The 27,972-nt window shown below is 48.9% G+C and overlaps 2 protein-coding genes across 4 annotated transcripts in view; one reads left to right on the top strand and one right to left on the bottom strand.

The window, feature by feature from the left end:
- Positions 1 to 227: 227 nt before the first annotated feature.
- Positions 228 to 13,713, top strand: BNIP5 (BCL2 interacting protein 5). The gene is made up of 10 exons (XM_007972798.3): positions 228 to 2,559; positions 4,186 to 4,302; positions 5,827 to 5,891; positions 6,169 to 6,406; positions 7,473 to 7,604; positions 8,629 to 8,690; positions 9,281 to 9,521; positions 10,359 to 10,490; positions 11,587 to 11,651; positions 13,182 to 13,713. The coding sequence occupies exons 1-10, from the start codon at positions 1,950 to 1,952 to the stop codon at positions 13,473 to 13,475; spliced, it is 1,956 nt and encodes a 651-aa protein (XP_007970989.2). The 5' UTR covers positions 228 to 1,949; the 3' UTR covers positions 13,476 to 13,713.
- A 4,820-nt stretch (positions 13,714 to 18,533) lies between these two features.
- Positions 18,534 to 27,972, bottom strand: part of PNPLA1 (patatin like domain 1, omega-hydroxyceramide transacylase) — a 43,874-nt gene continuing 34,435 nt past the window's right edge. For 2 of the 3 annotated variants that reach the window (XM_038006014.2, XM_038006015.2), the window contains 2 exons: positions 25,896 to 25,980; positions 24,295 to 24,695 (listed from right to left, as the gene is read on the bottom strand). In XM_038006014.2, coding sequence (XP_037861942.2) covers positions 24,566 to 24,695; positions 25,896 to 25,980 — 215 coding nt within the window. In that variant the 3' untranslated portion in view covers positions 24,295 to 24,565. Of the gene's footprint in view, positions 20,855 to 24,294; positions 24,696 to 25,895; positions 25,981 to 27,972 lie in introns of those variants that run through there. The other variant, XM_007972800.3, reaches the window with a different exon arrangement.

The raw sequence follows: 27,972 nt of genomic DNA, 5'->3' as shown, positions 1-27,972 counted from the left end.
TAAGATGAAATTGGCCTGAAAGCAGTGATTTCATGTTAACTACACATCCAAAGATACCTTATGTGTTGTGCCATTTACTAAATGTTATACATCTATGCATTTGTTTAATAAGTGCTTATTGAGTAGCAGTGATATGCTAGACATTGTTCTAGGAACTCAAAGATAGAAGACCTAGCAAAATAGACACAGGAGATGGAGAGAGACTCAGACAGGAAACAACTAAACACATAAAGACACGACATTGCACACCACCAGCCCATAGGGTAGGAGGGGAAAGGGTACGCTGATGGGAAGTGGGCAGGGAGGGCCTCGATGGGAAGGTGACAGTTGAGTACAGCCCCAAAGGAAGTGAGGGAACAAACCATGAACAAACTCATTCTTTCCATGAGGGAAGAATGTTCTAGAAAGAGGGACTGGCCAGTGTGAAGGCGCTGAGGCGGGCGGGCCTAAAGGACAGCAAGCAGGGCTGTGTGTGTGGAGTGGAGTGAGAGAGATGTGGTCAGAGCGGTGATGGAGGCTGGTACGTGTGGGACGTGCCTGCTGCTGTAAAGACTTTGAGTGAAAGGGGACCCTTGGAGGAAGGGAAGTAACTTTTGTTTTAAAAGCCCCCATAGCTGCAAAGAGGAGAAGTTACTGGGGAGGGCGAGAGGAGAGCAGGGAGGTCAGTTAGGAGGTGGTGGTAACAGTTCAGGTGAGTGCAGATGGGGACCTAGAGACCGCAGGGGGCTGTTGTGGTGAGGACAGGCTGTATGTGAGTGAGGCCAACAGGCTCTGCTGATGGGTGGATGTGGGAGTGAAAGAAAGAAAGGAGGCCAGGCGCAGTGGCTCATGCCTGTAATCAGCACTTTGAGAGACCGAGGTAGGTTGATCGCTTGAGCCCAGGAGTTTGAGACCAGCCCAGACAAACACAGCGAGACCCCATATCTATTTTCTAAATAAAATTATTTATTTTTTAAAAAAAGAAAGAAGTCGGGGTGACTCTACATTTTTGGCTTGAGCAGTTGTAAGAAAAGAGTTGCCACTGACGGAGCTGCCTCATGGAATATTCACGACAGCCTGTGAGAGAGGGCAGGGCTCAGGCATGCTTCAGATGAGCACATGGGGCCAGAAGAGGTGCCTGAGCTGCCCAAAGTCCCAAGGCTAGTGAGGGGCAGGACTAGGCCTCTGGCTCCGGCTGTATTCATTTTCCATTGCTACTGTAACAAAAGCCCCCAGACCCAGTGGCTTTGGACAAGATGAATTAATTATCATGCAGTTCTGGAGAAGTCCCAAATCAGTCTTGAGAGACTAAAACCTAGGTGTGGACAGGGCTATGTTCCTTTCAGGGGCTCTGGAGGTGCAGCTGACCAGCCCTGAGATCTGAGCACGATCTTCCTGTGGTCCAGTTTTATCCTCTGGAAAATGAGAATAATGACCCCCATTCCCCGAGGGTTTTGGGGGAATTTGCACAAGACAACAGCTTTGAGAAATTGTTGACATGGGAAGTTGACACTACTCACATTAGCAGGCAGGGTGAATGGGTCCACTGGTCAGTGCTGGGAGCCAACTTCGGCGTGCCCAGGAGGCCTCTGCTGAGGGAGCTGTTGGGCCGGGCACAGTGGCTCACACCTGTAATCCCAGCACTTTGGGAGGCCGAGGCGGGCGGATCACCTGAGGTCAGGAGTTCAAGACCAGCCTGGCCAACATGGTGAAACCCCATCTCTACTAAAAATACAAAAATTAACCAGGTGTGGTGGCAGACACTTGTCATTCCAGCTACTCAGTAGGCTGAGGCAGGAGAATAACTTGAAGCCAGGAGGTAGAGGTTGCAGTGAGCTGAGATTACACCACTGCATTCCAGCCTGGGCAACAGACCGAGCCTCCGTCACAAAAACAAAAACAAAAACAGAAAAACAAAACAAAACAAAACCAAAAAAACTAAGGGAGCTGTTTGTTTTGGTTGTAGCCCGATGGAGAATCCAAGGTGCCCAAGGAAGCCCCTGGTGGAGAGGAAAGCCAGGTCTCTGGACAGGCCGCTGGCCCCCGGGAAAGGCTTGGAGCCGTGGGACTGCCATTGCCTCTCCCTGCCCACTGCCCCCTCCAGGAAGGCGCTTCACTGGGCGACCAGTGATTGGGCCAGACATTCAGACAGCCCAGCTCCGTCTGCTGAGGCTCACTGCACCACCGCTGCAGCCCCCACTCCCGAGGAGACCGGAGAGTTTCTCCCCAGTGAGCAGAGGCCTTCGCAAGACACCAAGAAGGGGTGGCTGAAGACCGTGCTGAACTTCTTCGTGAGGACGGGCCCTGAGGAGCCCAGAGAAAAGGCCAGCAGGAGGCCGAGGGGGAAGGAGGGCCTCTCCCAGCCTCTGGAGCCCCTGGAAGCAGCAGGGGAGCCAGCCCTCAGGAAAAGAGCCCACCACGACAAGAAGGCCAGTCGCAAGAAGCAAGGTCACAAGAAACATGCAGCCGAGGTGACTAAAGCAGCTCAAGACCAGGATGCCAGAGGCCAAGAGGAAGGGTTGTCCAAGGCGGCTGCTGCCTCTCGCTCTGGGGAGGCTGACCTGGGCCCAGCTCGCAGGGGTGAGTGGACCGTGCCTGTTCCTGTGGAAACCCCTAGGGTGCTCTAAACTTGCTCCAGGAGCCTCTCCACAGAGTGACAAGAATAGTCAGGGGCCGCACCGCTGTGACTTCCTTCCTTCCTTCCTTCGTTCCCTCCCTCCTTCCTTCCTTCCTTCCTTCCTTCCTTCCTTCCTTCCTTCCTTCCTTCGTTCCCTCCTTCCTTCCTTCCTTCCTTCCTTCCTTCCTTCTTTCCTCCCTCCCTCCCTCCCTCCAAACTGCTGTGAATCCCTCCCTCCCTCCTTCCCTCTCTCCCTCTTTTCCTTCCTTCCTTCCTCCCTCCCTCCCTCCGCACCGCTGTGAATCCCTCCCTCCTTCCTTCCTTCCTTCCTTCCTTCCTTCCTTCCTTCCTTCCTTCCTGACTGCCTGCCTTCCTTCCTTCCTTCCTTCCTCTCCTCCTCCTCCTTCTTCTTCCTCTCTTTCTTTCTCTCTCTCTTCCATTCTTTATCTCTTCCTTTCTTGCTTGTTTGCTTTTTTTTTTTTTTTTTTTGATGGAGTCTCTGTCTGTCCCCCAGGCTAGAGTGCAGTGGCGCGATCTCAGCTCACTGCAAGCTCTGCCTCCCAGGTTCACGACGTTCTCCTGCCTCAGCCTCCCGAGTAGCTGGGACTACAGGCGCCTGCCACCATGCCTGGCTAATTTTGTATTTTTTAGTGGAGATGGTTTCACCATGTTGGCCAGGCTGGTCTTGAACTCCTGGACTCAAGTGATCCACGGGCCGTGGCCCCCCAACATGCTGGGATTACAGGTGTGAGCCACCACGCCTGGCCCACTGTGACATTTCTTTGAGGTAGAACAGCATCACGGCTGAGCGCTCCAGGGAAAACCACTCGCCCACTCACAGTGCCGCCGTTCACAAGCTGTGTGGCCCAGGGAGGCAGGTTTCCTCGCTGAGCCTCAACTTTTTTCATGGATAAAATGAAGATAAATAGTTACTGTCTCATGGAGTGGCCACAGCCCACAAGGAAAGTGCTCAGTGCACAAGAGCTGTTATTGCCAACTCCTCTAGTTTCAGGAGCACAGACCTAGGAGAAATGAGAAGGCAGGGAGTCAGGCGAGGAGGGAAGCCCTACTCCCACCCCACACCAGTATGCCTGTGTGCTTCTGGGCTGCTGCTTCCAGGCCTTGGTTCTAGACTTGGCTCCATCAGGAGTAAACTTGCTGTGTGACCTTGAGCTTGAGCTGCTCCCTCTGGAACTTTTGATTCCCCACAGGTAAATGAGGGTGCTGGCTCCCAAGGTGCCTTCCTATTCTGCCTCGAAAGGCTCTGGAGCTGAATGCCCACTGGCACCTAGAGGGAGGGGGGCTCTGCCTCGTGGCACTCAAAACTCGGTGTTTATGATGGGGAGAAGATTGAGGGTTTGCGGGGAGGGGGTTAGCAAGAGAGGTGTCTTGGTGGAAGTAGCCTCTTCTCAGATAAAAACCTTGGTGGGTTTCTGGTTTTTTGGTTAGGCCTAGAGCAGGCTGCAGCAGTGCCTGTTGCACTGAGAATTCTGTGCTGTTTTCTCGTGTTGATGAACAAAGTCAGGAGAATGTCGCTGACACACGCACATACACACCTACATACCCGTTTGCTTTCGTCTCTATTCCAGGTGGGGAAGATTCTGATTGCCACTCCTTCCTCATCAAAGTGGATGGTGCTGGAGCTTTGGATGTTTCTCCCCACGCCACAGGTCACCGGCAAGAAGAGGAGCTCAAAAAGCCTGATAGTGAGTCGGAATCTCTAGTGACCTTTTTGCCTCTGACTGAGGTGGCTGTTACTGAATGAGACGGATTGTTCTGAAGGATTACTGAGACCTTGGATGGTGGCTCTCAAAATACATGCACTGGCCTTTCTTGCCTCTTTTGGTGCTTCTGGCCACGTTTGCTTATTTTAGAATTTCACAGAAGGGAGGCTAGGGAATTGGAAAGGCTGCTGGCAAACGCTTCTGCCTTATGTGTTAATGAAAACGGAACTTTTCTTAGTCTTTTAAAATGTATTTTACTTTAAAAAATATATAGAAGAGTGAAAGTATAGTTCAATGCTTTGTATACTCACAGTTGTTTACACTCTGCCACAACTTGTATATTCATGGTTGTTTACACTCTGCCAGTTTGCTTTGTGTGCATATCATTTTGTTGCTGAATCATTTTGGAGTAAATCATGTTCATCCCTAAATACTTAAACATGCATCTCCAAAAAATAAGTACAGTCTCACACAAAACCACAATACCATGAGTGCTCCTAATAAATTGAGAATAATCCCCTATTCATCTAATTCCCTGTAAAAAAAGATGAGCATATTTTATAACATGTGAAATGAAGGAGCTATGCGTGTGTCGAAGAATAACTAAAAGGCATTGAGTTAGTTATTTTGCAGCTAATTGTTTTCTTACATGAGAGGGAACCAGCTGGTAGCTGAGTCAAGCAACAAAAGCCAAACAATTTATAAGTGAGGGAAGTGAGAGAGGGAAGTTAGGAGTAAAAAAAAAAAAAAAAAAAAGGAAACCCACAGATAGCCTCAGAACAGGGAACCTTGTTTGCATCTCTTTTCATGTAAACTCATCAGCTGGTACCTATCAGAGGACAGTGTGGGCACATTGTCCTTGAAAAGGCTGACTGGAGTATCAAAGGAAACCATTTCCATTGTCAGTGGCTTCTCTGTGCAGAGATGGGGGTGTGGCTGAGGCATCAGTGTGGCAGGCTCTCTCTGTGTCATGCCTGCTGATGTCCTTTCATCCTCCACCTTAGTGAGGCCAGGTATCCACCATTTTCCCGCTGGAATTTTGCAGGTTGGAAGATCAGCATTAGCCTTGCAAAGTGTTCTCAAGCCCAGTCCCTCATATGACAGCCTGACAGCCTTCTGGGGGAGGCAGGACACAGATTATGACCCACATTTCACTGGGAGCGATAAAGGCCCAGAGAGGTTAAGAAACTTATTCAAGGTCACACAGCTTACTGAACCCAGAGTAGATGTTCCGAGATCTGTGACTTTCAAAGGAAACAGTGGGGCACAAGTTGAATGCCTAAAGGGCTGACCTGAAATGTCTTGCATGAAGTGTCATGGTTTGGCTCAGTGCCTTCCCCGTGGATCTTCCAGCCTTCTCTCAGAAGGACCTGCCCCTGGGACGTGGTGCTTTCCCTCCATTGTGTGGCCTAAAGAGTTGTTTAAGAGAACTGTCCAAGATAGTAATTTAGAAGGAGCTGTCTGTGCATTTAGAAAGAATAACCGGATGCATTTGCTTTCTTCCAGAGGATGCTATCATTCAGATGATTGTGGAATTGCTCAAAAGAGTGGGAGACCAGTGGGAAGAAGAGGTGAGGAGTAAACTTTGCAGGTCTCCAGGGGCTCTCTGCCTTCTCCTCCTCCTCTGTCAAGCTCCACCTGTCCTTACAGGCCGGGCTCTAGTCCCTTCCTTCCCTGAAGCCTCCTTCTGCAGCTTCAGAACTCAGTCCTCCCCCTGCTCTGGCCTCTGCTGCCTCCCCTCTCCTGGGGCCATCCTGCAGCTTGGCTACTCTTCACTTTGCATCCAGAGAGCTTTCCCCCTCTCCTCAATGTCATGAACCTGACTCAGTTTTTCTCCTCTCCCCGCAGCAGTCTCTGATCTCACAGCTGGGGGTGGCCCTGCCAAACCCAGCACTGGCTGTTAGGAAGCAATCCCAAGAGAAAAAGACAAGCCTCAAGAGCACCTTTTCTCTTAAGAAACACGGCTCTGAGGAGGCCAAGAGGAGGGCCGCAGATGTTTCCAGTCCAGAGGCCCGGCCACCCAAGAAGTCCAGCTTTCTGCCCCTGTGTGTTGGCGGCCATCGGCCTTCCATCTCCAGCAGCTATGGTGAGCAGGCTCTGCAGTTGCCATAGCAACCCTGCAGCTGCCTCCAGCTCTGGAACCTTCCCCAGGGATGGAATTGGCCACTTTAAAGGTTGCGTTGCGCCTGGTCTGACTTTTGCTCTCTGCCCTGAGCGGTGTGAGGATGACTGTGGGAAGAGGGAAAGAATGCCAGCGAGTCACCTCCACACACAAAACCTCAGCGAGGTCTAGGCAACCCCAATAAGCCCTTGATGGAAATTATGTTCCGTGATTCCCCAACCATCCACATTTCTTGGCTGCCTCAGCTTCTGCGCCCTGGCAGGGAGGGGAGTAGTGTGTGCAGGAAGGAGCTGGAGCAGGGGAGGCAGGAGACCTGGGTTCTAGCATATTGTCTATGTCATTCCTCATCTTTGTGCCTCAGTTTCTTCACCTGTAAAGTGAGACATTTCCCTGCTGCATATCGATAACTCAATCAGTCCTCACAGCCATCAGATGAAGTACAACTATTATCCCCACCTTACAGATGAAGGGACTGAGGCTTTGGGAGGTAACACACTGTGTTCAAGGTTACGTGGCCCATGGATGATGTGGCCAGAGCTCGAGGGGGAAAGGACCAGACGAGTCATTTCTTCCTGGGCATCAGGGAGAACAGGCCATCCTGTTAGGTCATCCCGGCCAGGAGACTTTATAGCTTAGAAAGGAGGGGTGATGCTTAACACCAAAGAGGGGAATTTCAGGCCACGTGGGAGATATTTTCATGCAGGGGGATTCTGGCTGTGATTCATTAATTCATGTCATGGGACATGACAGGCCTCTACTATTCAACTTGTGGATCAAGTCAAAACGGTGGAGGGAGGAGAGGGCAACAAAGCCCAGGAAAGCCAGTTCTGTGGAAGCACAAAGGGATAAGGGAGCTTGGTCTGGGCCAGTAAATCAGAGACACGGCCCTGCCCAGCAGCTGTCTTCCAGCCCCATAAGGCCTTAGTGTGATCCAGCCACGGAACCCACTGTAGAGTCTGTGCTAGCTTCTGTGCATAGTTGACAGCCGCAGATGGACAAAACACACCCCCTTTTTCCTTCTGCTTCTCAGGCTTGGAAGAGCCTGAAGTCCAGGAGACCGCATCTACAGAGGCTGGGGCTCCAGGTCCCTTCGTGCTTCCCACCCCATCAGAGAGCTGGAGACCTGGAGAGGAGCTTCAGCTGGACAGAGCCTCGGAATACAGTCAGTACTCCTCTCCTTTTCTCAGACACCCCTTGCAAAATTTCTGCTCTGACTCCCCCACTTGCAAAGAGACACTGAGCCAGAGGGAGGCAGTGACCTGTCCAGACCTCCCTCTGAGTACAGCAGGCTGGGAGGCAGCTTGGGGTCCAGAGCCCAGGCCCAAGCCAGGCTGCCTGACTGAACCTCGATAAATGGCAATAGTGTTGGTGCTTGCCCTGATGAGGCAGACAGGAGGCAACGGGAGGCCCACAACAAGTGCTCAGCCGATGGGGTGATCTTACGGACCTGGGTTTGAGTCTGGGCTCTGACCCCTTTGAGCCGTCTGGACTTGGGCAAGTTACTTCGTCTCTGGTCTCAGTTTCTTCATCTGTGAAATGGGGACAGCAAGTACCTGCTTTCTAGAATTGGCAGCAGCATTTAGGACAGCCCCTGTCCTAGACAGTGGTTAATACGTGTTAGGTGCCATTTGTTGCTCTTATTGTCGTTGTTGGGTGACCCAGCTTGAGAGCAGAGCTCAGAAGTAAAGAGGATAGGGAGAGGGGTAGGAGCCTTAGGAGGGAAGCTCAGCTAATAGCAGCTGCCATCACTGTAATTATTATTCTACCATTGGCAGAGCCAGGCCTAGAAATATATATATATAAAATCACTGGCAGGCCTGAAAAGACCTGGAAAGATCTCTGCCCCCTACCCCCTGCCATTCTGCTTTGTTTGCTTTTCATAGAAAATATGCCTTGAAGGGGGATTCTGCCTGGACAGGGAGAAGGTGCAGGGTGAGGGCACCTGTAGAGAATGGGCCTTTCCAGATGGCCCTGAGGGGCTTCTCCTGGGCGTCTGTTTAGAGCCCCTCATTGGTAAAGTGAATGTGTATCCCATGAAACCAGCTCCGCCGTCAGGCCACCTCTGGCAGCTCTTTAGCCCCCTGGAGAATCACCCAGGGAACCACCAGGACATTAGGAAATGAAGACTGATCGCAGAAGAGCTTTTCTAGCACCACAGTGTAACCATGCCTGTTGATCTTTTTCAGAAGAATTCATTCAGAAGATCATTTCCATGCTCCAAGATTTGGAAGAACAGCAGGAGGAGGAGGTGAGGAAGACGCTCCCCACGTAACCGTGACCTCACTGTGGGCTCCCCAACCCTGCCTTCCCTGTCCTTGCCAAACTCTTCTGTGTTCTGCCAAAGCACTACTCCAGTCCCTCTTTTTTTTTTGGAGACAGAGTCTTGCTCTGTCGCTTAGGCTAAAGCACAGTGGCTCGATCACGGCTTACTGCAACCTCCACCTTCTGGGCTCCAGCGATTCTCTTGCCTCAGCCTCCTGAGTAGCTGGGACTACAGGCATGCGCCACCACACCCAGCTAATTTTTGTATTTTTAGTAGAGACAGGGTTTTACCATATTGGCCAGGCTTGTCTCGAACTCCTGACCCCTGGTGATCCACCTGCCTCAGCCTCCCAAAATGCTGGGATTATAGGCGTAAGCCACTGCACCAGGACCCAGTCTCTCCTTCTTGAAGCTTCCCCAGCCCTCTCCAGACCACACATATTTCCCCAGCATTGAGCATCAACCACTCTCCTCTGGGCAACGCCTCCTAGCCCGCTGTGGGTCTCTTTCCCCAGCTCACCTGAGATCTCCTCAAGGTCAGGGGCCCCGACTCAGTTTCTCTTATCTCCCCCACAGCAACCTCAAGTCCAGGAGGAAGAGGTGGGTCTAGAAAACCCGGCCCCACACTGCAGAAGGAAATCTGTAGAAAAAAAGTCGAGCTTCAGGAGAGCGTTTTACCATAAGAAACACAGCTCCAAGGAACCCAGGAGACCGGGGGCAGCAGGGGCTGCCAGCCCGGAGGCCCGACGGCCCAAGAGGCCCAGCTTTCTGCCCCTGTGTGTCGGTGGCCATCGGCCGTCCACCTCCAGCAGCCTTGGTGAGCAGGCCTGGTGTTGCCATGGTAACAGAGGCTTCCTCTTGGGCAGGGCTGCTGTGTGGCCTGTCGCTGACAGGCTGGCATAGTGGGGGATGTCCACTGTTGCTGAAAGCCCTGTTTATTTCCTTGCTGAGCAGAGTGAGGGGTGCGGAAGTGTGGGGAAAGGTGAGGGGCCAGGTGCCAGCAGGACCCCCCCCCCGGTAGCCCCTGCTCACAGCACACGCCCTCGCCTCCCTCTCCACATGCAAACACTTAACAACAAATGTGGTGGGGGATCTGTGCCGCTGTGCATCAGAATCACCTGGCCAGTTCATAGAAAAGCACAGAGACTGGGTTTGACGAAGTAGGAGATGGTGTGGGCCTGTTTTTTCACTACACCAAAGCATGAGGGCCACTGGTGTACAGTAATTCCCCTGACATCACAGAGTGCCTACTATGTGCTACTTGCACACATATTATCTCATTTAACCTGCTCCCAGCCCTGTGAGGTCAATCTTATTACTCCCACTTAACACTTGGAGAAAGTGAGGTTCAGACAGGCTAAGGGACCCAGAAAACCTGGCAGAGGGAGAGGGTTTTGTTTGGTGGGCCCTGTTGACACACCTGTTTTAACTGAGCCCCTCCCGGACTGAGGAAGCAGAAAGGGTTGGTGGGCAAAAGTCAGGTTTCTGGAGAAGGCCAGGAGTGTACCACGAACTCCTCTGAGGCAGAGCCGGGGACAGGAAACTCACGGAGAAGCCTGGAACCAGCCCCCGCTGATGCTCGTGCCTCCGAACATCTTGTCAGGAACTAGATTCAGCTCTCTGCAAAATACTCAACAACTCTTTTTTGCCCTAGATCCAGAAGATCTCGCGGGCCGGGAGCCCCTGCCCGCAGAAGGGGAGCCAGTTGTGATCTCAGAAGCACCTTCCCAGGCCAGAGGCCACACGCCAGAAGGGGCACCTCAGCCGAATGGAACGTGTGAATCTAGTCAGTACCACTCCTGCGCTTACGTGGACAGCTTCCCGGGCGCTTCTCTTCCACATGGAGTTCACAGGCTGAATAGGGGAGGGTTCTGAGGAAGGAATGGGGAAGGCAGCAGGCAAAGACCCCAGGAGACTCTAGGAGGGGGCAGAGGGCACAGGCTTGGCCTTAAACTGGGGCTGTTGGGGCAGAGTTGCAGGTAGAGGACACCTGTCTATCCTGTCGGATGTAATTAACACCCCCCCATTCGTTTGCTTGAATGTTTCATACGAAATTCCTAGCTTGCTCCAGGTCTCATAAGCAGTGGTGTGCTGGCAGACGGGCTCTCCATTGGGAGGAGAATGCCCAACTTTGTAGCATTTGCAGATTTCCATGGCATAAATATTTTTACTGTGGCTGATTTCAAGCTGCTAACAGTTTGTAACAACTAGTCCACAAATTAATTAGCCTGGCATGGTGGTGTGCACCTGTAATCCCTGCTACTCGGGAGGCTGAGGCAGGAGAATCACTTGAACCCAGGAGGCAGAGGCTGCAGTGAGCCGAGATCGCGCCACTGCACTCCAGCCTGGGTGACAGAGCGAGACTCTGTCTAAAACAAAACAAGACAACTAGTCCACAAATTTCCTGAATATTTACAGTGAATTTAGTACGACCAGGCCCTGGCACACCGCTGCTTAGAACCCAAGTGGACGGGTGCATTCCTAACGGGTCAGTAGCCCTGGCATGTCCCCTCCCTGCATTCTGATGTGCTGCTCCTCGTCCAAACTCCCATTCTTGACTGTGCTAGTCTGTAGCCTAGATAAGGGACACTGGGAGCCTCAGTTTCCCACCTATCAAATGAAGCTGAATGTGGTTACAGGTGAGGCCCAGCAAGCCAAAGTCCCTTCTGTTTCTATAAAGGGAACCCAAACAAGGCTCTCACACTCCAGCATTAGCTTAAGGCAAGAATTGTCTTGGTCCATCATAACTAACGTGTGTGCTGGGTTTTAGAGAGAAAATACTGTCTTTCCCAGGTGGATGTGTCGTTGCAGCACTTTGTTTTTGGAAGGGAACTGGGCATCACCCAGTCGACAGTCACTCAATCCTCCTTTCTTTTCCTTAGAGGAGATCATCATCCAGAAGCTTGTGGAGCTTCTCCAAGAAGTGGATGGCCAACTGGGGCAGCAGGTGAGCACCACTCAGCCCTCCCCAGGCCAACCCCAGGGCCTCATCTACCCACAGCTGAGACCTGGGTTCCATCCCCAAGTCTGCACCTCTGGGCAACTTTGAGCATGTCCCTTTACCTTTCTGAGTTTCGGTTTCCTCTTTTCCAAAATGAGAGATGATTACCTCCTTGACCAAGCTTAATGCATATGTAGAAAGCACCAGACATGTAGCAGATGAGGGAACTGTTTAAAATAACACAAAGCTCATGTGGCCTCCCTGCCCCAGCCAGGACCACTCCTGTCCAAATCAGCTATTAAAGTTCGGCTCATGTCCCCTGTCCTTGGAAGCCTCCTCCGCCCACACCTGGCCCCACCCGCCCAGCCGATTCCATTCCCTGTGGTCTCCCGGTTCACTCTTGGTCTTGCCACGCCCTTCAGCATTTATTTGGTCTCCCATTCTTTCAAGCTTGTTGATTTTCCTCCCCGATAGGCAGTCTATAACAGAAGGTTCCCCACCCTTGGAAAACACAGTCTATTTGGAGAGACAAACACAGATCACATGTGAAGAGGTCAAGTTAAAGATGAGTAATCAGCATAGTGGATGCTCTAGGTGCCTTTCTTCACCACCAGAGTGGACACTGGCCCGTCCAGCTGCCAGCTCCTGCCTCCTTGTGCCTGAGGACACAGGGCCATTTTGCAACCCATGTCGGGGGCACAATTAACAGCCTCCACTTCCCCATGAGCAGCCCTCAACCAATGGCTGGTGGGAATTGGTGGATAGAGACCCCAGCTCCCTCGCTTGTGTGGGGTATAACTGAGGAACATGCTCTCAGCTGGCTTCCAAGGTGCCCTGAGTGGATTAAGCTCCAGTTGCCACCCCTTGGGCCGCCTTCCCATTCTTGTTCCAGGTCTCCTTCTCCCATTAGCATTTCCTGGGATCATTTAATGAATAAAATGCCTGTACCCAATTCCTTGTGTCTGGGTCTGCCTCTGGGGAACTCATTTAGTTATTAACAGAACGGAGCTTGTTGGAGGAGGCTTAGAAGGAACTAAAATTCCTCTAACATCTACTCGGCACTAAATCGTTTCTGTAAACTCTCTCATTTCATTCCCCCTCCAATCCCCCCCAGCAATCCTGGGGCTGGGTGGATATTTTACATTTTACAGATGACCAGAGGCTCACATACCTAGTAAGTGCAACTCAAGCATCCCAATTCTAGACTGTCATACATTTAAATAATAAAGTAAGATTACTTGTCAAATAAGGAGTGGCTAGGGTAGATGAGAAGGCTCTGTGGGGTGTTTGCTTCTGAATTATCTGAGTCTAAAGACCTGTACTTCCACCCTTGCCCTCTACTTTGTCCTGCTGCTTTGAGCTGGACCTTGCAGAACAGATTCTGAGAGGCTAGGGGCAGTGGAGGGATGTAACAAGCAGAGCTCATCCCAGGGAAGAGGAGGTGCCCTGCCTGGCTGCATGGAGTTGCAGGAGGGGCAGTTGGCGGGAGGGATACTGCCAGCAACACTAATGACCTGCTTTCATTTCCGCTTCCAGATCAGGCGCCACCCCAGCTTTAAGAGGTTTTTTTATGAGTTCTCGGACTCCTCCCTCAGCAAGCTGGTAGCCACCCTGCGCAGCCAGGTGGCCCACTCCTCTAAGCTGGACAGGAACCGCGCCAGGAGACTCTACCAGTTTGATGTTAGCTTAGCTAACAAATTTGCTGGCAACAACAGTCATGCCATGTGCATCCTCATGGGCCTAAGAGACCACTACAATTGCACCCGGTTCCCATATAGGAAGGACCAGCCGGTGAGAGAGGGCGGGGAAGACAATGGCGATGTGGCATAAGTGACAGCAGGCTCACAGCTGGCCTCCAGTGGGATCTACTTATTCTCCTCTCCCCTCCCCTGCTCAGTTCAGAATTTTGGGGTCTATGCCACCTCCTCACTGAGGCCTTCTGAGACAATTCTAAACCATGACGACCTTTTTCTTTTCTGAAACCTCACTGATTTTACTCCATAATTAGCATCTTCTTGATTTGGTTCTAGTCTTCAATTACATGTACATTTCCATGCTTTTTTGATAGAATGGCATATTGGATGGACTATGATCTTAGCTTGCCTTGTTATTATTTTGTGGGCTTTGTTGCTTGCCTTCTCAATTCTAGGCTGTCATAAAATGTAAATAACAAACTAAGGTTATCTATCAAATAAGGGGTGGCTGAGGTAGACAAGAAGGCTCCATGGGCTGTTGGTTCTGGAAGGCTTCCAGGAGGCGATCACTCACTGACCTGGCCTTGGTTGCTTAATGAACAGCCTCTCTCCTGACGTCACCTTCACTGTTCTGAGTGCATTGATGCTTTTCCTAATAATTTCCCCCCCTCCAAGTCGCTGAGATATTCCCTTGAGAGATGATGCTTGTCACTGATTTTTTTTTTTTTTTTTGAAACAGGGTCTTGCTCTGTCACCCAGGTTGGAGTGCAATCATATAATCACTGTTCACTGTAGACTCAACCTTCCTGGGCTCAGATGATCCTCCCACCTCAGCCTCTCAAGTAGCTGGGACTACAGGTGCATGCCACCATGCCTAGCTAATTTATTTTTTATTTATTTATTTTTTTATATAGAGATGGGTTCTTACTATGTTGACCAGGCTGGTTTTGAACTCCTGGCCACAAGCAATCTTCCCACCTTGGCCTCCCAGGCCAAAGTTCATGCTGGGATTACAGGCATGAGCCACCACACCTGGCCTGATTTTTTAAAAATTCTGATCTCTCATATTTTCTGGTGGACTCTGATAAAGATTTCTTCATCCTTTTCTAATTCACTTAACATAACCTGCTTACAAACATTTGACCCAGATCCGCAGTACAGAAACCACTGAATGAAGGTGTGACTTTAGAGGAATGAAATGTTCTGTTTGCTGGTGTTGGACAAACAGGACCAGAACTTCTACATCCAAGTGGTTCCCTGGGAAACCAGACACTTCTGCAATGATGCTACTATCACCCGAAACACTTCTGTCTTTCTTGGAATTACCTTTAGAAGCCATTTGAAAAGTCTCTCAAGATAGCTGGCTTATTTCATGATAGTTGTATCTTGTCATTCGAATGCTCTGCTCTACTTTGGCTCATTATCCTGGTGGGAAATCCTCCTTACCATAGACCTGTCTCTCTTCTTGGACTCACTGTCTTCTCTGAGAGAACAGGAATGTTACAGATAATTTGCCCTCTAGGGTGGGTTAGGTAATAGCTTACAGGTTGATCTGAGTTATTCGTGAAAGATACTATAGAAACATCAGTTCTGACATCCTCAGTTGCCCTGACTCTATCTTCTGGTTTTACTAACCATCTATCCATTCATTCATTCATTTAACTGGTAGCTGTTGACAGCCTCCTATGTGCTTAGTTGTGCGAAGTGCTGTGAGGCTCTGTGGAAGGTTCTGCCTTCAAAAGCTTCATCTGCCAATGGAAAAGACAACTGTTTGATGACAAAATTAAATAGCAACCAAATGCCAAAGGAATGGTAACTGAGGCCCATGAAGCAAGTTGGTCCTGGGAGCCTTCCAGGAGGTGGAGGTGCTGATTTTGACCTTTGAGAATGGGGAGGCTGTCTGGGGAGAAAGGATCAGGAGAGCAATGTCAGCAGGAGGTGTTGCAAGATCAAAGACCCAGAGATGGAGGCTGGGGTGGGGTGTCAATGGGATAATGGGAAGTCTGTTGTTTCCAGAGTGAACCCATAAATAATTGAGCTGTGGCTAATATCTATGTTCTTTTTCTCTTCCCAGAACATCACAAGTCCTGAGATTCAAAGTCCAGATTGAAACCTGTGTCTTGCACTCAAATTCCCTTGAACTAGCCGAACGGTTTGCAGCTTTAGCCAGGAGACCCTGAAGATGCTCTGTGATGTCCCAATCCCTGCTTCACAAATGCGATGGAAGACAAGAGCAGACAACCATTCTGTGTCCATAGCCTAGTATCTGAGAAGCACAAAGCATTCTTCCACAAGGCAAGACACAGAGGCCATGTCTGGGGAAATCAGCACTGGACTGGGAGTGAGGAGACCAGGGTTCCACCTGCTGGACCTACCCCAGAATTGCTGCGTGACCCTCCACACATCCCCACTCCTCTCTGGAATTTGGAGTCTAGTAGCCCACCCAGAAAGCCTACTGATATTTTCTCAGATGTTCATTTTAACTGAGTCTAGTTTTTAAACTAAATTTTTATTTAATCTCCAACCAGAACATTTACATGCATCCAAGCAGATGTGCATCGAAGTGTATCCCATCATTTCTTCAGTTGACCGGCAGTTCTTTGTGCTCATACGGATTTGTAGATGCCTCCCAGGAACTCTGCAGGCCCCAGATGGAAAGACCTAGAGACTGTGGACCCTTGGTCTCTCAGAATCCTTCTGACCCTGTGTCCTGACATTCTGTGACTAGAGAAATGGAGCTGATACCTTGCACCTCTCCCATCTCATGGGATTGGCGAGGAGTCAGTGAGAAAATGGGTGTGAAGAGTTCTGAAAATTACCTAGTGCCATGTCCATGTATGTACTATAGCTTCTTTTGGGTAGTTTTCAGGAAGTGGAGAAGGGCTTCAATGGGCTAGACTGCCATGGATTGTTGCACAGGGGTGCACTGCTCAAGAGCACCATACTCCAGGAGGTGCTATTCATATGCTAGACATTGTGGGTTTGTAGATTTATGATGACAGTTTTGCAGCTGATAGCAGTAACACGTCTTGAGAAAGGGCTGTTTTTTGTAGTTGCACAAAGGTGAAGTATGGGGGTGCCAGAGGCTTTGCCTTCTGAACAGCTCAAGTTTCAACAGCTTGACTCAGGCGTGAAATTTGCCACATGTTCATATCTATGTGCAGGAAGGACAAGACTATAGACAGACAGCCGGCGCCCTTGGACATTGCCCAGAACATGTGGTCACGGGGGAAAGGGTGTTAAACCTGGATGGCAAGTGAGATCTTGTGACCCTTGGGGACATGGTATTGCTGTGTTGAACCTGCTGTCACACCACGGGGTAGGACTGGGGAGGAGGAGCAGCCTAGGACAGAGAGGCCCTGGGTGCTTACACGGGACTGGCCTCCAACCTGAGGCACCGGCTTCATAAGCTCAATTCAGCCTATCTGGAACGCCATTTAGTTTTTATTGCTGCTTCTGAGAAGTGGGGGAGAGGTGAGCTATTTGTGGATTTGTTTTAGGCAGTGTTCACGATCACCCAAATATGAAGGGTCAGAATAAGTTATGAAATGAAGGTCAGGAACCTTTTGTACATAGTTTCTTATTTGGAATGATGTTCTTGAAGCCCTATGAGTATTTGATATGTGCTTCTGATGCTGGCATCTGAGTCTCATTTTTGTACTGTTATTTGAGCAAATAAAGAAATTAACTTGCACAAAGGTGTGATCTGGGTTATTCACCATGGAAGCAAGACAGATACCCACCTGCCACATCTATGACAGTCCGGTGCTTGCAAGGCTGTGGGGGTTGGCCTCCTTGTCCCTGCCTAGATCCCCTCCAGGTGTCCCATCCTTGGAGTGCCAGCTCGCTGATGCAGTAAAAAAAAGTGTCCTGGGCTGGGTGTCAGGAGACTTGGGTTTTAGTCTAGCTGCCCCCAGGCTGGGTGACCCTGAGGACAAGATACTTGCCCTCCAGACCTGACATTCTACAACTCACTGACTCTCAATGTGACAGTTCATAGTATGTCCAGGAAAATCAGGAGCAGTACTGATTCTACCTTGTCTCTTATTAGTCCCCCAAATCTGGTACTTAAATTCTGTCACTCAGAGCCAAGATAAAAAATTGTTAGAACACAGCACTAGGTTTTTGGTCCATAAAATGTGGTCTCCAGGGACAGATATTGACGATGTTCTTTCTCCTCTCTCAGGTGACACATGAGTATTTGTTCCTCAGTCCCCGAAGGCTCACCCTAATGCTCCAAGGATAGCAGGAGGAGACGACATTATTATCCTCCTCTCACAGATAAGGAAACAGAGGCTCAGAGTGGGGAAGTGCCTTGTTCACAGTCACACAGCCAGATACAGACAGAACCCAGCCAGGATCAGGCTCTGATAACTCCTATTTTAGTGCCCATTCCTCCACTTATGATCTTATCCATTAGTTCATTTAGTCAACCAATGTTTATTGAGCACTTACTATGTACCAGCTCTGGTGCTAACTGTGTGGAATACACGAATGCAAAAGACACAACCCCTGCCCTCAGGATGCTCACAGGCCCCACTGGTTATGGGGCTTTTGTGCCAATATGAATATAGGACACCATGTGTGGGTGCTGTGGAGGGGTGGGGCCCCTCAACTCCCACCATAGATGTTTTTGGTTTTTTTCCCCCAAGTGCTGGCAAGTATGTAGAGCAACACAGATGGTTTTTACAAGAGCACTGAGGTGCATGGAGGTCCTGCTGCTTTGCATGGCTTTAAAAATGTGGGCAAGTAACATCATAACATAATTAACCTGATTCCCTCCCTCTGAGAAGTCAGAAGCCTAAGTGGGTGAGTCAGAGATAATGGGGTCAGCTGAGAACTGGTTGAGCGGGAGGTGTGAACTGGAGGTGTTAGCTGGGTTGCAGCGGGCTTGTGCTGTGGGTATCAGTCAGAGGTGCTTGTCTGGAAGAAAAGACAGCATTCTGGTGTTGCCCCTGGTACAAGCAAGGCCTCCCAGTTTCCAAGCACAGTGGCTGACATGTAATAATCCATTCATGTTAATTAGGAAAAAAAAGAGAAAAAGGAGAAAGAAACTAGTTTGGGTTGCCAGATTTAGCACATAAAAATACAGGAGACCCAGTTAAATTTGAATTTCAGATAAATTATAAATAATTGCAATATTGAGGACATACTCCTACTAAATAATTATTCATTGTTTATCTGAAATTCAAATTTAACAAAATGTCCTCTATTTTATCTGGCAACTCTGAAACTAATGTAAGAACAATTATTTTAATTACCTCAAAACAAGAAAAATAATTAACCCAAGTGAAGGGAAATATGCAAGTAGATGTATTAATACTTTAACATAAATGACATTAAGAGCATCTGAGCTCTAAATACAGACTTTGAATTAAAACAATAATTATGATTAAGTTCGAGTCTTCCTTGGGTCCCAGGGAACAAGCATTCCTGGGCTGTGCAAAAGAGGCTACTCTCCTCCCCCTAGTTCCCAGGCCTCAGGCTTCTGCAAACATGGAGGCCACTCCTGGAAGAAAGGCCTCAGGCCAGGCGGGCCTCTGTGGTCAGTCTCCCCCAAGCACACACCTCCAGCTGCTTCCTTTGACTGGTCTGGTCACAGATCAACCAGAGTAGGCAGAGGATGCAAGACCCCTGGGACTTTGACCCTTTTCAGGGTCTCAAAGGTACATTTTATTCCCTGAAATGGCCATGTTAAGTGGGGTCTGTTGCCACAGCTGAGCTCCAAGCCCCTAAATCCCCAACCCCACCAGGCTTAAATTTGCATATGGCCTCCTCAGGCTCCTAAGGCCAGTTTAGCATCGTCCTCCACCCATTCATTCTGGGTTTTGCATTTCAGGATTTGGTAAGCAAATGTACCTGAGGCCTGTGGGCAGCTGGGGCTTCCTTGCTGGGCCTGGCGGGGCTGGAGATTGTCTGCTCTCTGGGGAGGTAGGGGGCAATTATTTTCTGGACAGGCTGGAAAAATTGAGGCTGAAGTTGTCTTCCTCATGGAACATTTTCACTGAGGTGTGAACAGCAGACAGAGAGTTAGCCCTCATTTGTGTTGGCTGCAGGGGAGGGACATTTGGCCTCCTTCATCCTCTACAGCCACCCAGGACTCCAGGGCAGCCTGTCTCAACGTCCCAGCACCACAAAATCCCGGGGGAGCTCTAAAGATCTCAATGCCTGGGCTGCCTGAGCAATTTCAGCCAGTGATTCCAGTGACCAGCTCAGGCCAAGCCGTTAGTACACTGTGAGAATTAAAAACCAAACAATAGAACTTGGGCTCCTGCCACCACAGGAAAGAGGGAGTGTGTCGTTGGCTCAGTTCTGCTGGGCCCCCAAGAGTTTTGCCCTTGGACAGGATCCTGGGGAGAGTAGAAATGATCCGGCCCATCTCAAAGAAGCAAGCTCAGGCCAAGGTTGGGAGGAAGGTCCATGAGCACCGATCAGTGCTAGTGTCCATCAGTCTGTCCAGAGTAGGGTAGTGGAAGGGTTGAAAGGATCGCAGGGAAGCTGAGATGCTCACCCTGGAAGGGAAACAGATCTTGCGCACCACTGGGACTGGCAGTAGGTCTTGTCCCCGGTCCTCAAAAAGGCCTAGAGTCAGGGGAGTGTGCCGGACAGCAGTGAGAAGCAGGCTTGGCCTCAGGATCCTCAGGTTCTCTCCCATTCCAGCTCCAGTTCTCTCTCATGGCTCACAGCTTCCTAGGAAAAGGACAGATTTGTCATTTCTGAGTCCCCCATCTAGGGCTTCCCTAACCTTAGTTCCACCAAGGATCACCCTTACAGGTAGGTTCATACACCTTGGGCAGCCCTGAGCAAGTAGCCAGGCCTTTTATAGCCAATGCATGGAAATTGGAAATCTCAAGTTACACCAAAAGCCAGTTAGGGGGTTCATTTCATTACCCAAGGGTCTTTTGCTGCTCGCAAATGTAATCTCCAGTGGGAGGTGATACAAGGGTGTTTGAAACATCATTCCATGTGTGAAAGTTCAACAGATACTTGTTTTTTTAGGAAGGGGATAGGGCTGGAGTGGTCTCCGGATGGCTGAGTACAGTTGTACAGAGTTTACGCTATACAAGGATACAGTGCCATACAAAGGGGGTAGGCGATTCGTAGACTTATGCATGTCTTTGCATGTTCTTTGTAGTTTTCTAGCAGTTGTCAGTCAAGTATCTTACTCTAACAAAATCAGTATATTATGACAATTTTCCAGTGGCTGGTAGTCAGGTTCTCCAGGAAGGGGTGCTATTTTCTTAGTACACAAAGTGCTGCCTGGGCTAGTGTTGACCTTGACTGTGACCAGGAAGGGAAAGGTGGGAGAACAAGAGGAGTTGGATCAATGAGACCCAGGAGTCACCACAGCATCCCAGAACAGGACAGGCAGTGTCTGCCTTCCAAGATCATCCTAAGGAATTCCACACCTCAGGGCAGCTGCATTCCTGGATCCGGCTGGGATGAGGTCTGTAGGTGAGCCAAACTGTCTCAGAAGTGGAGAGCAGAGGGAAGTGGAGTGGGCAGGGAGCAGACCTGGAGAGGAGAAGCCGAGGAAGAACAGGTGAAAAGAAGGGAGACAAAAGGGAGAATCAGAAGGCCTCATTTCCAAGCCCTACCTCCACCTGCTGTGTGAGTTTGGGCAAGTAACTTGCCCTCTCTAGGAAAACGGAGGAAAACACTTGCGGAGCCCAGAAAAACACTGGGATGTGGATTTGTACATTCCTGGATGATTTTCAAATCTCCATAAATTTCAAATCTATCATTCTGTTGCTTAGACCCTGCAATGACTCCCCAGCACCACATGGGAAGTCCAGCCTCATTAGCCGGTCATTCAAGCCAGCCTGACCTACCTTCCACCACGTCTCCAAGTTCACTTCCAGGCCTCTCCGCTACCTCCATCCTTGCAACCGCAGTTAACTGCTTGCATAGACTACTTCCTTGTTCTGGGCCATCCCATGTGCCTGGAATACCTTCCCACACCCCCATCCTCAGTCTGACTGACTTCTGCTCCTCTTCCACACCTCCACCAGGTTCCCTGAGATCCCCAAGCTAACAGAGTGAATTAGCTGCCTCTCCTCTGTGCTTCTCTTCCATAGTAATCCAGTGGTTCTTAAACTCCAGCGTGCATCAGTCATCTGGTGGACCATGCACAATACACACTGCTGGGCCACAGCCCCGTTTCTTATTCAGCAGGTGCAGGGTAAGCCCAAGAATCTGCATTCCTGAAAGCTCCTAGGAGGAACCACACATTCAGATACCCTCTCTCTGCTCCTTTGTCTCGGTGCCCCAGCCTACACACTGCCCGGGACCCTCCCAAATGTCCCATACAGGCCTGGGCACTGGTCATAAGGTCTGACATGTCTTTGTTACTAGAATCACACAGGACGCTTCCACATTCAGCCTCTCATTTAAGTCCTAAATAACCATGGGTTGAAGGCAGGGCCAATGTTATAGAGAGAAACTGAAACTCCCACTGACTAACTTGCCAGAATGGAGAAACCAGTGCTAACCTCTGTGACTTCTGACTCCCACTCCAGTGCTCCTACCACCCTCATAGGCTGTGTCACTGAGTTGGAACATCAGGACACTGGTGACAGACAACCTGGATTGGGATCCTGGCTCTGCCACCTACCAACTGTGTGACTTTGGGCATATTACTTAACCTCTCTGTGCCATGGTGCTGGGCACATAAGTACTATGTAAACTGTAGCTATTATTATTACACTCACATTGTAATGGGGGAAATTCCACAGAAACTCAAAGAAAAGGATCTCTTATGGTGGAAACTTGCGGCATCTCACAGACTTGGTAGGAATTAGGAGGATTTGGGGGCAAGATGGGGTCCTCCTTCTTCACTTGTAGCCTGTAGGCAGCCTCTCAATTTCTTAGTCTGTCTCTTCACTTTGAGGCCAGTGACACAATCCAGAGTCAGATGACCACTGAACTCTTACTGGAGGAGAGCCCAGGCTAGCAGAGGAAAGCTAGGCTGATACATACACCCACCCACGCTCCAGGAGAAGAGCAAGTCTGGCATCACTGCTGGTCCTAGAATGAAAGGGGCCTGGAGCAGACTTAACCCAGCCTGCAGCCTAAATACAGCTATCCCAGCCAACACGTAGCCCCATGAAAGAGAAACACAAATGTTTGTCCTTGGAATCCACTGAGATTTGGGGGATTGTTTGTTATGCAACATTATAATAGCAGCAATAACTGACTAATACAATTTGCATCAGAGTATGAATTTCGACCTCTGATTAAAAAGCAACACTAATTAGTGTGTGGGACATCTACACTTTAGCTTTTGTTCTAGCCTCTCTCTGCTTGTCAGCAGGGATATCAGCTGGGGGCTGGAAGTTTGCACAGGACTAGCCCATGGATGTGACAGTAGTTGTAGTTTGGGAGGAAATGAGCAGATTTCTCCTCTTCCTGAATCACTCCCCGCTTCTCTATCCCTAACATTTTTGAGCTTCTCTTTTCTACCCCTTACCCCAGCCTTTGGAATTGCTTAAGACCATCAGTTGGTAAATTGCCACCTCCAGGCAGGCTCATCATCTGTTCTGTGAAGGAACGCAGCAGACAACCACCTGCCTGGTGCAGGAGGTGTGACCCAAGGACAACAGTGCTTCCCACAGTTTATGAATGTTGTCTTGTTTGTTTCTATCACAGCCTGTTTCTTTGTAAAGCACCTTCATTCCCAGAAGGTTTGTCGACCAAAGTGGCTCTTGCTGAATTTTACAGTTCCTGCTTCTCTGCTGCAGTGGGAAGAGAGCTGGCCCTGGAATCAAGGAACTGGAGCCTGGGCTTGGCTTCCAGATAGTGCTCCTAGCCCCAGGGAGGCTCCCCACACCCACTGCAGACCTGCCTGGCTTCCCATGGCCGAACTTGACCATGAGCTCCTACAGACAGAGATAAGGACACTCAAAGGTCAGGAAAGCATTGGGGCTGGAGACCAAGAATGAGTGAGAAGAATCCCAGGTTGGGATTGTTGATCCCATGACCCCAGGGGCCTCTAGCTGCCATCCTGTATGGTCCCTTACCTACCTGTCATCCAGAAAGAACATGTGGTTTGTTCCACTTCCCGCAGCAGCTCTGAGAATCTCCTCCTACCATACTGCTTCCCACCACTCACCAAGTGCATTGCTTAGACTTCGAGGTGGGTCTTTGGCCACCAGGTGAGCCTCTGACCCTTGTCTGTCTGATAAATCCCTGTGCTCATCCAGGGACCCCACTTGGGACAAGAACAACCAGGAAGGATGTTGCTCAGAATGATTAGAGGTTTTTCTGACCAACAAAGACTTGAAGCAAATTAAATAGCAGTGTGGGTCTGTTCCATTCAGAGAATACTGTGTTGCCCAGGCCAGACTCCAACTCCCGGGCTCAAGCAATCCTCCTGCCTCAGCCTCCCAAATAGCTGGGACTACAGGCACATGCCACCATGCCTGGCCAATTCAGAAAATACATTGATAACCCAATGAAATAATTGTAAATAATACCTGGCTTGGTTTGAATTTGAGGCTGTCATTTGAATTTGTGAGTGTGTTTGTATACCTGCATGATTAAATTAATTAATTATGATGACTCAGTAAAAAATTAAATTATGATGACTCAGTAAATTAAATTATGATGATGATTTAATTTAAATTAAATTAAAATTAATTAAATTAAAATATGATGACTCAGTAAAATTAATTAAATATGATGACTCAGTAAAAAAACTAAATATTAATTTAAATATGATGACTCAGTAAAAAAATTAAATATTTTTAATTAAAATATGATGACTCAGTAAAAAAAAATTAAAACTTGGTTTAGGTGAGGCTTAGAGCCACCGTGACTGGCCTGTCTAGTTTTGTTTTTAAGTAGCATCTCTTCAGAAGCAGAGAGGCACCCAGCTAACCTCTGGGAATTATGTAAACATAACATCTACTTATTGTGAGCTATTACACATGCTGCATTCTATGAGGCAATTTACATCATTGATCACATTAAACTCTCACAACTTTGTGAAATGATATCATCCCCATTTTACAGGAAATGGAGGCTCAGGGAGAGCAAGTGTCCCAACCATGATCCCTGAGTGGAGTTGTGGCAGAGCAGGAATTTTATGTCGGATGTGTCTGTTCCAAAGCCCAATCTCCCACCCCTCCACTACTTCCCTACTCTCCCCTCCATTCCTCAGAATCTCCCTGAGCACAGTTCCCAAAGCTGCTCCGCTCCGTGGGATTTAAGGAACGTTAGTCATGCTCACTGCACTTTGGCGCTTGGTTTTTTGGATCGCGGATGTCTTGGGAAACCTTTTCTGGTGCCACTTGTCTTTTGCTTGTTCTTCTTGAAGACCTTATTCACCCAGTTTGAGTCTTCAGCAGGGCTCTCCCTAGGCAAAGAGATTAAGTGGTTCATTATGGGCCTGGCCTGGGCCCTCCAACATCTGGGCCTGCTCAGCTCCGCAAGTGGGCACAACCGTGCTGTGGTTCTCAACCCTGGCTGAGCATTGGATTTCCCAGCAAACTTTTAAAAATATAATCAATGAATATTTATCTAAGTAACATCATGTCCATGAGTCAACTGAAACTCAGACTTTTATACAGTTATATGTAAATGCAAAAAGGTTTAAATTATGTGAACAAAATGCGTAACTTATGCCTAAGCTCAAAATTGTTAAATTCATACAAACTCTTTCAAAAAGTTTTATGGTTAAAATTATACTTAATGTGGGAAGCAGGTAAATTTTAATACGCTTGATGTGAGAGAGAGTGCAAACATTAAAAGCAAGAATGCCTCGGGCCCTGCTCTCTCAATACCTGCAGCTGTGGTCATGGAGAAACCCAGCCACTGCCAGAGTGGTCCCAAGGCAGGGAGGGATGAGAGGAGGGCTGGGGTTGTGGGGAGAAATACCCTCGACCCAATTTCTGATCTCCTGCGGTGCCTCCCCCACTGCCAGTACAAACGGCATTCAGCCAGCAAGGGAGCCTGGGTAATGTGGTCCTCAGGGATGTTTTAAAAAAATGCAGATCCCCAGGCCCTCTCATAGTTATTGCAAAGATACAATGGAGTGTATGTTGCACAACCCAGACACTTGATGTGCATAATAAAAAAGATTTTCTGGGGACAGTCTACAATCTAGGACTATCAGGTCATTATGAGGCTAATAGAAAATAGTTCGAGTAAGGAAGGCCTTTGATAGAGATCCTTAATTCATGCCATGCAGGAGCTGCCTAAGGCTGGGAGGTAGGATGCCTGCAGGCCTTCTTGAACGGTGGTATCACCGGAGAATAAAATACGAGAGCAGGGGATGCGCATTCTCACACTGCACTCAGAGAAGGAGCATTCCCAGTGTGCAGGAGAAGAGAATGACATCAACACGGACAGCCTCCTTCCCCACACACTGCCCTCACTGAACAAGAGAAGGCGGCTTTGTGAGACGTAAAGGGGTGGACCTGTAATCACACAATCACACACACCAGAAAAGGATCCCAGGGTTCCTGGGGCAGCTAAGGTGGTGGAAGATATGGCTTAGCCGGGCTCCCTTCTCCCGCCCAAAGGAAAGAGCGTGCTCCACGAGGGAGAAACTTACATGACATAAGGCTTGCTGACAGTTTCCTTCACATGAACCAGAGGCACGGCGCTTTTTGGATTTGAAGAGACAAGAGGAGCTACAGCTAAAAGTAAAAATATAGGAAACGAGAGGGAGATGGGGAGGAGGGATATGGAGTCATTTTTGAAATAACAATAGTAAGTAAATAAGAAGGTTTAAAAACAGCAAAGAACTCTCTTGTCCTCAAATTCTCATCTTTACAACCAGAGTCATGCTGTGGGACTTGACTGAGATGCAGGCCTGCGGCATCTGTGGAGGGGCTGACTCGGACCCTTGGTGGAACATTAGAAACAACTCCCAGGGAAGGTGCAGTGGCTCACGCCTGTAATCCAGCACTTTGGGAGGCAAAGATGGGTGGATCATTTGAGGCCAGGAGTTCGAGACCAGCCTGGCCAACATGGTGAAACCCTGTCTCTACTAAAAATACAAAAATTAGCTGGGTGTGGTGGTGCATGCTTGTAATCCCAGCTACGTGGGAGGCTGAGGCAGGGGAATCACCTGAGCCCCAAAGGTTGAGAGTGTAGTGAGCTGGGAGTGGGATACTGTCTCAAAAAAAAAGAAGGAAAAGAAAAAAATAGCGCCCTCACAGAAAGCAGTGTGTTAGGGAAGGTTTTCAGGAAAATCCCCTGGAGGGGGCTGGACTTTCCATCACATGCTTCATGTAATGCTTTTTGCTTGTTTCTTGGAACAGAGTATTAATAGTTTCACAACCGTTGCTCTTAAGTGAGCTCTTTGCATGTTTCTAATGAGTATGGGGGTACATAATATATGAAGGTTAATATGTAATTATGTATTATGTATAAATAAAAGTAATATAAAGTATATGTAGGTTCCTCTGAAGTTATTTTATTAGAGGCCTGTTGTATGTCCCTAACTCTCCCAAATCTATTCACAATGAGGCTTGTCCTTCTGTTTTTGGATTTTCCTGGGGCTTTTAACAATTTTCCTGTTCCCCAACGCCACCAATGGCCATTAAATGACTGATACTACTAAACTCTAGGGCATGGGTGTCCAGTCTTTCGGCTTCCCTGGGTCACACTGGAAGAAGAATTGTCCTGGGCCACACAGAAGATACATTAACAGTAATGATAGCTGATGAGCTAAAAAAAAAAAAAATCCAAAAAAAATCTCACAATGTTTTAAGAAAGTTTATGAATTTTTTATAGACTGGTGCATTCAGAGCCGTCCTGGGCCGCGTGTTGGATACGCTTGCTCTAGGGCGTCTCACCTCTGCCTAACTCGCACAGATGGCCTAGGATGTCACCGTGGCGGCTCAGTTGTAGGCTATAACATGGTTTCTCAATCTCAGTACGTGCTATTGACACTAAGAGTTAGCGCTTTTTACAGAGGCTATTCTGTGAATTATAGGGTATTTTTCAGTGTCCCCAGCCTCTAACCACTAGGTGACAACCAAATGTCTGCAGACATTGCTAAATGTCTCCTTGAGACAAAATCACTTCCCGTGGAGAATCACTAGACTATATATGCCCTCTATCCACCCCCAATATGAGTGAGGATGCCAACTTGGGGCCCAGGATTGCTCAGGTACCTGAAGATGGCCACCTTCATGCACAGGTATGATTAATGTAAAACAAATGTTTTGCATTCAACAGGAAATAAGAGAGCAGGTAAAACACTGTGACCAATTTTCTGACTCTTTTTTTTTTTTTTTCTAAGACGGAGTCTCACTCTGTTGCCCAGACTGGAGTGCAGTGGCAAGATCTCTACTCACTGCCACCTCTGTCTTCCTGGTTCAAGTGATTCTCCTGCCTCAGCCTCTTGAGTAGTTGGGACTGCAGGTACCTGCCACCATGCCCGATTAATTTTTTGTTTTTTAGTAGAGATGGGGTTTCACCACGTTGGCTAGGCTGGTCTCGAACTCCTGACTGAAAGTGATTTGCCCGCCTCTGCCTCTCAAAGGCATGAGCCACAGCCTAATTTTCTTAATGGCCTTTTGTTTCTGTCTCATTAAAAGAGTCAAAGTAAACCTGTTCCAAAGAAAGGGCATCTCTGCCAACTTGGGGCTAATTCCCAGAGGAGGAGACATTGCCGATCT

The sequence above is a fragment of the Chlorocebus sabaeus genome, chromosome 17, assembly GCF_047675955.1.
Source record: "Chlorocebus sabaeus isolate Y175 chromosome 17, mChlSab1.0.hap1, whole genome shotgun sequence".
NCBI lineage: Eukaryota > Metazoa > Chordata > Mammalia > Primates > Cercopithecidae > Chlorocebus > Chlorocebus sabaeus.
The sequence above is the reverse complement of the archived record's forward strand: the minus strand, read 5'-3'. Positions and strand labels throughout refer to the sequence as shown.

Coding starts and splice junctions, on each gene's coding strand:
- BNIP5 (XM_007972798.3), top strand. CDS start 1,950: ATGGAGAATCCAAGGTGCCCAAGGAAGCCCCTGGTGGAGAGGAAAGCC. Junction 7,605..8,628: donor GGACAGAGCCTCGGAATACA/GTCAGTACTCCT, acceptor GATCTTTTTCAG/AAGAATTCATTCAGAAGATC. Junction 9,522..10,358: donor GTCCACCTCCAGCAGCCTTG/GTGAGCAGGCCT, acceptor TTTTTGCCCTAG/ATCCAGAAGATCTCGCGGGC.